At 50.9% G+C, this 11388-nt stretch overlaps 1 protein-coding gene across 1 annotated transcript; it reads left to right on the top strand.

Moving 5' to 3' along the window:
* The first annotated feature begins 8805 nt into the window (after positions 1 to 8805).
* LOC125513322 lies at positions 8806 to 10258 on the top strand. Its single transcript, XM_048678441.1, has one exon. It carries the CDS (start codon positions 8851 to 8853, stop codon positions 10021 to 10023), a length of 1173 nt encoding a protein of 390 aa, XP_048534398.1. The 5' UTR covers positions 8806 to 8850; the 3' UTR covers positions 10024 to 10258.
* Positions 10259 to 11388: the final 1130 nt, after the last annotated feature.

Raw genomic sequence — 11388 nt, 5'->3', positions numbered from 1 at the left:
GCCTCTGCGCCGTACACCATGAAGAATGGTGTGTATCCGATGGTGTGATTCGGCGTGGTCCGCAGCCCCTAGAGTACAGAGTCGAGCTCCTCTACCCGGTGCGTGTTAGATTCCTTGAGGGGCCGCACTAGTCTAGGTTTGATGCCTCTCATGATAAGACCATTTGCACGTTCGACCTGGCCGTTAGTTTGTGGGTGATAGACGGAAGCATAATCGAGCTTTATGCCCATGTTTTTGCACCAGAGTTTTACCTCGTCGGCCGTAAAGTTCGTGCCATTATCAGTGATGATGCTGTGGGGGACGCCGTAACGGTGTACAACCCCGGATATGAAGTCTATCACAGGTCCGGATTTGGCCGTCTTAACAGGCTTGGCTTCTATCCATTTGGTGAACTTATCCACCATGACCAGTAAGTATTTATGCTTGTGGGTTCCGCCTTTAAGGGGTCCAACCATATCAAGCCCCCAGACCGCAAAGGGCCAAGTGATGGGGATAGTTTGGAGGGCGGTGGGTGGCATATGGCTTTGGTTTGCAAAGAGCTGGCAGACGGTGCATCGTTGGACTAAGTCCTGAGCGTCTGCCCGGGCCGTCGGCCAATAAAAGCCTGTACGGAAGGCCTTGCTTACCAGGGACCGGGCTGCAGCGTGATGACCGCCGAGTCCGGCATGGATTTCAGCCAGGAGATTCCGCCCCTCCTCTTCGGAGATGCACCTTTGAAGGACTCCCATAGTGCTTTTCTTATAAAGCTCTCCCTCGTGGACTCTGTAGGCTTTGGATCGCCGCACTATGCAGCGTGCCTCATTTTGGTCCTCGGGGAGTTCCTACCTAGTAAGGTAGGCGAGGAATGGTTCTGTCCACGGGGCAATGACGACCATTATTACGTGGGCTGAAGGTGTTATTTCAATGGCAGAGCCTCCGATTGTGTCAGAATATTCGGTGTCGGGCAGTGCGGTTGGGTCCGGGCTGTTATTGTTCGGCTCCCCTTCCCACGCCACGGATGGCTTGAAAAGCCTTTCCAAGAAGATGTTGGGGGGGACTACATCACGTTTTGCACCGATGCGTGCCAGGACATCTGCCGCCTGATTATTTTCCCGGGCTATATGGTGAAATTCAAGTCCCTCGAACCGAGCTGACATTTTTAGGACGACGTTGCGGTAAGCTGCCATTTTTGGATCCTTGGCATCGAAGTCTCCATTTATTTGGGAGATTGCGAGGTTCGAGTCCCCGCGCACCTCTAGGCGTTGGATCCCATGGATACTGCCATCCGGAGACCATGTAGAAGGGCCTCATATTCGGCTGCATTGTTGGAGTCCGTGTATAGAATCTGTAGTACGTATTGAACTGTGTCTACTGTGGGGGACGTCAAAACGACGCCAGCCCCCAGTCTAGCCAACATTTTGGAGCCGTCGAAATGCATGATCCAATTTGAATATGTGCCGTACTCTCTAGGGAGTTCGGCCTCCGTCCATTCTGCGATGAAGTCAGCCAAAACTTGTGACTTGATGGCTCGTCGTGGCTTATAAGTTATGTCGAATGGGAGGAGCTCGATGGCCCATTTCGCAATCCGACCCGTTGCGTCACGGTTGTTTATAATGTCGTTAAGTGGTACTTCCGAGGCCACTGTTATTGAACACTCTTGAAAGTAGTGTCGTAGCTTCCGGGATGCCATGAATACCGCGTACGCAATCTTTTGATAATGCGGGTACCGTGATTTGCAGGGAGTGAGGACAGTGGACACGTAGTAGACCGGCTTTTGAAGGGGGAATTTGTGTCCGTCCGCTTCTCGTTCGACGACGAGCACTACGCTTACAACCTGATGTGTTGCTGCGATGTACAATAGCATTGGTTCGCCGGTGTTTGGCGCGGCCAGGACTGGGTTTGTTGCCAGTATGGCTTTTATTTCGTCGAGTCCGGCCGTGGCTGCGTCCGTCCATTTGAAGTGTTCGGTGCACCGAAGGAGGCGGTAAAGGGGAAGGGCTTTTCTCCCAAGCGGGAGATAAAGCGGCTTAGAGCCGCCACACATCCAGTTAACTTTTGTATTTGTTTGAGGTCCTTTGGGATATCCAGTTGCGACAGAGCTTGGATCTTGGCTAGATTTGCTTCAATTCCTCTGCTGGATACAATGAAGCCCAAGAGATTTCTGGCTGGAACGCCGAAAACGCATTTTTCTGGGTTGAGCTTGATGTCGTATGTTCGGAGATTATCAAATGTGAGCCTCAAGTCGTCTACTAGAGATTCAACATGTCTTGTTTTGACGACCACATCATCTACGTATGCCTCCACTGTTTTACCGATCTGGCTTGCCAAACATGTCTGAATCATGCGTTGATATGTTGCGCCGGCGTTTTTAAGCCCGAAGGGCATCATGTTGAAGCAGAATGGCCCGTATGGTGTGATAAATGCTGTTGCGGCTTGGTCTGGTTCTGCCATCTTGATTTGATGGTAGCCAGAATATGCGTCGAGGAAACACAACGAATCGTGTCCTGCGGTCGCATCGATAATTTGATCGATGCGGGGGAGGGGGAAGGGATCCTTTGGGCAAGCCTTGTTAAGGTCTTTAAAATCAACACACAGGCGCCAGGATTTGTCCTTCTTTGGTACCATCACCAGGTTTGCTAGCCAGTCTGGATGTTTTATATCTCTGATGAATCCGGCCTCTAATATCTTTGCTAGCTCCTCTCCCATAGCATGTCTCTTAGGTTCGGAAAAACGCCAGAGAGCCTGTTTGACAGGTTTGAATCCTGTTTGGATATTTAAGCTGTGCTCGACCAGCCTGCGTGGGATTCCTGGCATGTATGAAGGGTGCCAGGAGAAAATGTCCCAGTTCTCTCGTAGGAACTCTCGCAATGCAGCGTCGACATCAGGGTTTAACTGTGCCCCGATGGAAGCTGTTTTATTGGGGTCCGTTGGATGGACTTGGAATTTGACTATTTCGTCCGCTGGTTTAAAGGAGGTGGATTTGGATCTTTTGTCGAGTACCACATCGTCCCTATTCACCGTAGAGCGCAGTGCAGTCAGCTCCTCAGCCGATAGGGCTTCGGATAGTGCCTCGAGGGCCAGTGCGGCTGTCTTGTTTTCGGCACGGAGTGCTATGTCCGGATCACTAGCGAGAGTGATGATCCCGTTAGGCCCGGGCATCTTGAGCTTCATGTACCCGTAATGGGGTATTGCTTGGAAGATTGTGAATGCTTCCCTCCCTAGCAAAGCGTGATAACCGCTGCTGAACGGGGCCACATGGAACGTGACCTCTCCGGACCTGTAATTGTCCGGCATGCCGAACACCACATCTAGTGTGATTTTTCCTGTACAACGCGCTTCCCGACTGGGGATTATTCCTCTAAAGGTTGTGCTGCTTCGCATGATGCGGTTCCAGTCTATATCCATTTTTTGAAGAGTTTCCTCATAAATGAGGTTCAATCCGCTGCCGCCGTCCATGAGTACCTTGGTAAGACGAAAGCCGTCCACTATTGGACTGAGGACCAATGTAGCTGGTGCTCGGGCTGTTCGGAATTTAGGTTCATTATTGGCGTTAAAGGTGATGGCCATGTCACTCCATGGGTTTATTGTTGCTACTTGGTAGACTTCGGCAAGGCTGCGGAGTGTCCTTTTTCGCATATTATTTGATGTGAAGGTCTCGAGGACTGTTAATACCGTATTGGTGTCTCTGGGGTGGCTTTCTGTGGCCTCCGGAATTAGGAGGTTTTCGCCAATTTTGGCCACCTGCCGGAGTATCCAACATGCTCTAAGGCTGTGAGTTGGTGTGGCGTCCTCTGTACTGTGAATTTTACAGGGTCCATTAAGCCATCCTTCCAGTACGGTTCCATGCCCTGTAGAGGGTTTTTGCCTTGTGGTGTTTGACCCGGGTGTCCGGCGATGATGCACCCTTTTATTTTGGACTAGGCTTGCCTTAAGGGCCGGATTGTCCCAAAATTTTGTTTCGGTTTTCCGGGCGCTTTCCATCACACAGTACTTTCGTACTATGGACGCTAAGTCAGCGAAGCATGTAATATCACGGCGACTTACGGCGTTGAGTATTCCCTTATCCGTGCAATTGTTGCAGAAGAATGAAATTGCGTCTTCCTCGCAGCAGCCCTTTATCCTGTTCATAACCAGGAGGAATCTGGCCCAGTAATGATGTACTGTTTCTTTGGGCTCTTGCCTGATTTGGGATAGATCTCTAATGTTTGGGTGGGTGGGTGGAATTAAATCCGAAGCCTTATCCCCTCAATGAAAGCACAAATGTCGGTGTCAAAACCGGCGGATCTCGGGTAGGGGGTCCCGAACTGTGCGTCTAGGCCGGATGGTAACAGGAGGCAAGGGACACGAAGTTTTACCCCTTCTGAGGCTCAGATGCCAAGGAATTTCCAAACTCGAAAATTTGGATTCCTGGATGTCGTCCAATGAATCCAGTATGACGCCTGATTCTAAGTTCAGGTCTTGAGTGATATCCTCCCCTCCGCGGACATCCGGCTTGGAGGGATCGGGAATCTGGACGTAGCGAGTCCTTAAGATAGATGAAGGGTCGCTGCACTGTCCCTCTACCATGGCAACGTGATGGGTGGCTTGGGGAGAGTTAATCTCTCTCAGATCGGTTTTAGGCCCAATCTGGTCGTAATCCGTAGCGACTCCCAGGGCGGCGAAGCGATCCAAGAGCTCGTTTATGGAGGAAAGCTCTATTGGATCTAACTGCTCGGCAAGTTCCGAGTTGACATGAAGATTGTTTTCGATGGCTCGAGAGGTCATCGTCGGCGCAGAAGCCGAACAGGTGGTCATAAGAAAACCACCTAGCCGGCGGGTTTGGCCGACAGCCAAAGCTCCCTTAGCAACGGTGCTGTCTTTAAAGACGGGGTGAGGCATCCTTCCTGATGGCGACGACACAGAGGAACTCTCAATGAAAGCACCAATGTCGGTGTCAAAACCGGCGGATCTCGGGTAGGGGGTCCTGAACTGTGCGTCTAGGCCGGATGGTAACAGGAGGCAAGGGACACGAAGTTTTACCCAGGTTTGGGCCCTCTCGATGGAGGTAAAACCCTACGTCCTGCTTGATTAATATTGATGATATGGGTAGTACAAGAGTAGATCTACCACGAGATCAGAGAGGCTAAACCCTAGAAGCTAGCCTATGGTATGATTGTTGATGTGTATGTTGTCCCACGGACTAAAACCCTCCGGTTTATATAGACACCGAAGAGGGTTAGGGTTACATAGAGTCGGTTACAACGGTAGGAGATCTGAACATCCGTATCGCCAAGCTTGCCTTCCACGCCAAGGAAAGTCCCTTCCGGACACGGGACGGAGTCTTCAATCTTGTATCTTCATAGTCCAGGAGTCCGGCTTGAAGGTATAGTTCGGCTATCCGAACACCCCCTAATCCAGGACTCCCTCAATCCTTCTTAAGGAAACTTGTTTAACTTATGTCTGTACTCAGATATTGTTGCTTCCGCTGACTCATCTATGATCGAGCACTTGTATTCGAGCCCTCGAGGCCCCTGGCTTGTATTATGCTTGTATGACTTATTTATGTTTTTAGAGTTGTGTTGTGATATCTTCCCGTGAGTCCCTGATCTAGATCGTACACATTTGCGTGCATGCTTAGTGTACGATTGAATCGGGGGTGTCACAGTCGCGCTGACAGAACTCTCCCTCGAAGCTCTGCTGGATCGAGTTCGTGGAACGTCACCGAGGTGAACGTGTGCTGAACTCGGAGGTGCCGTACGTTCGGTACTTGGATCGGTCGGATCGCGAAGACGTACGACTACATCAACCGCGTTCTCATAACGCTTCCGCTTACGGTCTATGAGGGTACATGGACGAAACTCTCCCCTCTCGTTGCCATGCATCAGCATGATCTTGCGTGTGCGTAGGAATCTTTTTGAAATTACAGCGTTCCCCAACAGATGGTTCCCCCGGCGGCACTCCGGGGGCCATCTGGAGAGAGCGGGAGAGTCTTCCCCTCCGGCTTCTCCCTCCACCCCCCCCCTAGATGGGGAGAGGTTCTCCCCTCTGGTCCTTGGCTACCATGGCTCCCACCCGGATTGGATCTCTTATTTCCGTCTCTTTGTTTTCCGGTCCTGTTTTATGACCGAACACTGTTTCTTTTATAGCCAAAGATCATTAACTTCAAGTAAGCTTAAATTTCGAGGGGATTTTTCTCCGAAAATTAGCTTTCTTGTGGTGAAAGAAAAGCTCCAACCGACTTAATGGCTGCCCACATGGGCCCATTGCACAACCAGGGGGATGGCCGCGGCCCTGCCCGTGTGGGCCCCCAGTCATCATTTTGCATTGATTTCTTCGCCAGAAAATCACATATATTCCTGAAAAAATCATATTAAATCGTCGGAGTATTTTGACCTTCCTAAGTATTGATTTTCTATAAAAAAACATGCAAAAAACATGAAGTGACACCGGGCACTAGTTTAATAGTATAAAAATGCACCAAAACTATTACTAAATGATGTAAATATATCATGATTAGTTTGGAAATTGTAGATACATTGGAGACGTATCAACATTTCTGTCGACTGTGGAGGCGTCTATGGTTACTTCTTCAAGCTTAAGATGATGTGCCGGCTGAGTTTCTCGGATTTCATAAAGTTAGGATATGTGTATATTTGTATATAAGAATAAATGTATATACGTATATATAATCGTGTGCTTATGTGTTGTGTTAAAGAAAAGACTAACGGTGGGGTTCCAGCCCCACGACATCCTTAGACTAGTCACAATGGGTAGTAACATACACATATTCCTAGACTATGTTACTACGTTCATAGTGGGTAGTAACTTAAGTGTGGTAACATGCAAAGATTCATTTATTAAGTTATAGACTCATATTGCATTGGGACATGTGATGTTACAGTAACTAGCTAAGTTACTACAACTATCTCTTTCTTCATTTACTCATTGCCACATAAGCAAATTTGCTGAGTTGGACTTGATGTTACTGCTGAAGTTACTCCCACTGTGGCTAGTCTTAGAGAAAATAGTTATGTCATAGGATCAAGAGACACGTGGGTGTGTTGTTTGTAATAAACAAAAAAAGGACCCACTCAGCCGGCGAATGTTTGTCAGAAGGGTTGGCATTTGTGAGGATAGGCGTCGACTCGTTGGCTGGGCAGCTAAGTTAACTGCCAGCCCACCTGAGTTCAAGTCCCGGCTCGGACGCGCGGTGCTCGAGGAGTTTCTCCTATAAAAAAATGCCAACAAGGGTTAGCCTTTGGATTGGTCTTTTTTTGTCGGTATTTGTGAACGTTTTGATGATATTTTTAGTTGTGTGTGAGATGACAGTTTTTTGAGAACAACATGACATTTTCTAGATGACGGTTCAACTGCCACCTCTATCATAACTAAAACTGCCAGCAAAAGTGTTGGAAATATCACCCTCTCTCAGAGCATCTCCAAAAGCCACGGAACGCGCGGCGCGCTAAAAAGTAGTTTGAGGTGCGCCCATCGCCAGGTTTGGCGCGACGCACAGTGCTGGCTCCAGCAGCCGCGCTAAAATACAGCGCGCGCGCAGCTCCAGCAGCGCGCGCGAGCAGTCCATATTTGTTGCGCCCCGCACATGTCCATATTTGTTACATTTTGGACACAAAATAAATTTCACATAGATATAAAAAACGATACCGAGATATTTTATATAGTTCACAACATAATAGATAAACAAGTTCATAGCATAGATAGATAAAAACCGAACTACGGTGCAACTACATAAAATTAAACTACGGTGCAACTAGATAAAACTACGGTGCAAAACTACTTCGAGTCCTCATCATCATCCTCATCCTCGGAGGTGTTGTCGGAGGTATCGATCCATATATCCTCCCAACGTTTGTCGTCTGACGTGAAGATCGACCTCCCACCTGCTTCAACTATATCGCACTGTGATATCGCCAAAAGCCTTCCGCCGACGCCGGTTCGCCCGCTCCGCGCGGCGCCTTGCCGTCCTCTCCGCCCAGTAGGCGCGCTCGTTGGCGAGGTCCTCCGGGTAGCGCCGGCGCCTCTCCGCCATGGCTCCCTCGTCCTCCTCGACGACGAGGAGGCGGCGCTGCAGCCGAATGTGGTCTGCACGGTCCTGGTCCGTGATCAGACGAGGCGGAGGGGCGACGGCCTGCGCCTGTTCGCGCGTGTGGACATCCCGAAAGTTCATCTGCAACGGAGGCCTCTCTAGGCGCCACGCCGCCGCGTCGTACTCGTGGGCTGCCTCGTGCGTGGTCCGAAACGTGCCGAGGCCGAGCCGGACCGGATCTCGGCGGAGTACCAGCCGTTGGGGCGCGCGCGGACGCCGCGGTAGCCTGAAGATCCCCGACGGCGCGGTGGTGGCGAGGCGCTGGAAGCGGCGAGAAAGAGTTGGAAGCGGCGAGGTGGCGAGGGGATGGGTGTGTGGCAGTGTGGTGGAGCACGTGACGAGCGCCGCATTTTATAGACGCGCGCGAAGCGGCGCACCAAATTTACCGTGCGAGTTGCCGCTATCCCCCCCCCCCCCCCCCCCCCCCCCCCCCCCCCCCCCCCCCCCCCCCCCCCCCCGCGCAATCGCTTCAGTTTCCCGCCTTCGCTGGAGCGCGTGAAAACTTGCCGCGCGCACTAAAATGGCAGTTTACCGCGCGCGTCTTTTGGCGCATCCGTTGAAAATGCTCTCAGTGAAAGATAATATTTCCGAAAAAAAAAACACAACACAAACCGAGCTCGCCTACGTCACCGCTCTCCCGGTGCGATTTCCCGTCCCCGAACCAAATTTCAAAAGGAAAGCCTTCGACCGCAGCCACACGCGCGCAGATCCCCCCTCTCCTTTCCGCCCCTCCCCGCGCACGGGCCTTCAAACCCTAGCTGTCAAGCTCCGTCCCTCGTCCTCTCATGGCGTCCCCGCGCTCGCCCGACTCGCCCCGTGGCCTCACCTTCGCGCCCTGCGACGCCGACCTCATCACGATCTACCTCCAGCGCAAGATCTCCGGGTCCCCGCTCCCCGCCGCCGCCGCCCGGTACATCCATGACGCGGACGTGTATGCGGCCGAGCCCGCCGCGCTCGTCACCGGCCTCCTCCCCGCCTCGGCGAGCAGCGACGGGGAGGGCAGGGAGTGGTACTTCTTCACCTCCGCGCGGGCCCAGAGCAGCCGGGGCACCCGCAGGTGCCGCGCCGTCGCGGGCGGGGTCGGCACCTGGCATTCGGAGAAGGCGCGGTGCGACGTGCTTGACGCGGGCGGCGCCGCCGTCGGGTACCGCCAGCCCTTCACCTACGAGCCCAAGAACGGCTGGCTGATGCTCGAGTTCAGCCAGGAAGACCCCCGCCCCGGCGAGGCCATGCCCGCCCTCTGCAAAATCTACCAGAAGCGTCGTGCTGGCCGGTCCGCCTCCAAACCCATTTCGTCTGGGTCGTCGTCGATGTCTGGATCCAAGAGGAAGGCGGCGGCCGCGGGCGAGCGCTCCGGCGTGAGGCGATGCCTGCAGTTCCGTCCGTCTCCTGCCGCAGCAAATCCGCCCACCGTGGTTGCTACATCTGATATTCAAGAAGCGTTCTTGCTTCCAATCGAGCGGCCGCAGGCAGAGCAAGAACCGCAAGAACCGCCGGTACGCAGAGCACCCACAGCCACAACGCTGATTCCCAGCTTCTCCCTGACCTTCGACCGCACCGCCTTCCTCCGCCCCGCCCAAGATTCGCCCACGCCAGCGAATTCGGACCTGAGCGACACGTCGACGGCACTACTGGGCAATTACGAGCTCGTCTCACCAGCCACCTCCGAGCTGACCTGCTACAATGCCACGACACCCTCGAGCGATATCACCGGCGCTTGGGCCTTCCAGCCGTCCGCCCTGACCTCCTCCAATGGCACCACCTTCCTCCTCCCTGGCCAAGATTGGGCCACGCCAGAGTCGTCACAAGTCAGTGAGGCATCGACGCTGGAGAGCTACAGCTGCTTCTCGCCCGACCACTCCACATCCAGGCCCACCAGACCGCCGATCAGCAACGGCACCGGCTATTGCTGGTCTTTCCCGCAGTCCAGCGAGCTATCAGCAATTTTTGGTGCCTGATCGAATGCTTTGATACGCTTCCATGTTAGGCTGAGAGGAGTGTGGGTCTGCCTCCTTTAGTTTGTAGGGATTTTTTGTTCTTGGTAGACTTGTTCAGCAGCAACTCTGCTTTCTGTTGGAACTTGGAACCGAGGCTTGGTTCAGTTAACCGACATCTTAGCGGTCCTCTGGTGATGTAACTGGGATGCACACAGCACACGTAGTTGTGGATCCTTCATTGTGCACTCTTCCTGTAGCCTTTTCCATATGATTTTGTGTCTGCTGTGCCTAATTTTTCTGATATTGTGATCGAATTCAGTGATCATTTTTTTGTTTTGCTTTTGGCCCAGTGAAGAGTAAATTAGGCTTTGGTTTCTTGTAGGATTTTCAAATGAAGAGTGAGTGATTATCCTGAAGTCTTAGTTTCTGTGTCTCATTATTGCAGGATTAATCCCTTTATCTGAAGCTGATGGCCTTTGTTTGTTCATGTTGTCATATTTTGTATAGTTTACATTTCTCACAGCTGAATGTTGTTTGTTTTGCTTATATATCCAAAAAAAATTTATGGTATCCACATGCTAGGTGTTAATATGGTGTTTACATTTCTCACAGCTGAATGCTGTTTGTTTTGTATAGTTTTCCTTATGCGTATCTGAAAATGAAAAACGTAAGTGCTCTAAATGATACTTACGTATATAAGTGGTAGAGCCCCAATATAATCAGTTAAACTTCGAGGTATATAATATGAGTAGAGCCTGAGTATATAACTTGCAGAGCCTGGATATAATTATCCTTTTTTATGTCTATCAATGGCAGTTCATTCTGTTCTGGTTTGAATTAGCAATGTACCTGTTCCTTCAATGATGTTTTAATTTGTTACTTACCTTTTACTGTTATTAACACAACAAAGTCATGGCACCAATAGTCACTCTTTTATGCAGATTCAGAAGCAATGTAGAGCTTACTGAAGTAAAACAAAGTAGGAGTATATGTTATTAGGTGTCGTAATGTTCAAGTCAAAATTGTCTTGTTTCATATCACTGACTGCACCTTTGGTCGTGACACGTCAACATAAGTGTTCTATGTTGTACTCCCTCCATTCCAAATTACTCGTCGTGGTTTTAGTTCAAATTTGAACTAAAACCACGACGAGTAATTTGGAACGGAGGGAGTATATCCCATCAGTTCTCTGAATTTTCAAACAGTGCCTAAACCAATTGATCTTATATCTTATTAATGTAGCTTCTTTTTTGGTCTTTCAGTTCATTCTCTTCTAGTTTTCATTTGTTCAGGCATTGAGCTTTCCAAGGAGGAACAAGGCCTTAGATGATGCACTGCTTGGTTTCTTGAGCAAACAGTCCCCCCCCTCCATTATTACATCATAAT

Source organism: Triticum urartu, chromosome 1 (assembly GCF_003073215.2).
Source record: "Triticum urartu cultivar G1812 chromosome 1, Tu2.1, whole genome shotgun sequence".
Classification (NCBI taxonomy): domain Eukaryota; kingdom Viridiplantae; phylum Streptophyta; class Magnoliopsida; order Poales; family Poaceae; genus Triticum; species Triticum urartu.
The sequence above is the reverse complement of the archived record's forward strand: the minus strand, read 5'-3'. Positions and strand labels throughout refer to the sequence as shown.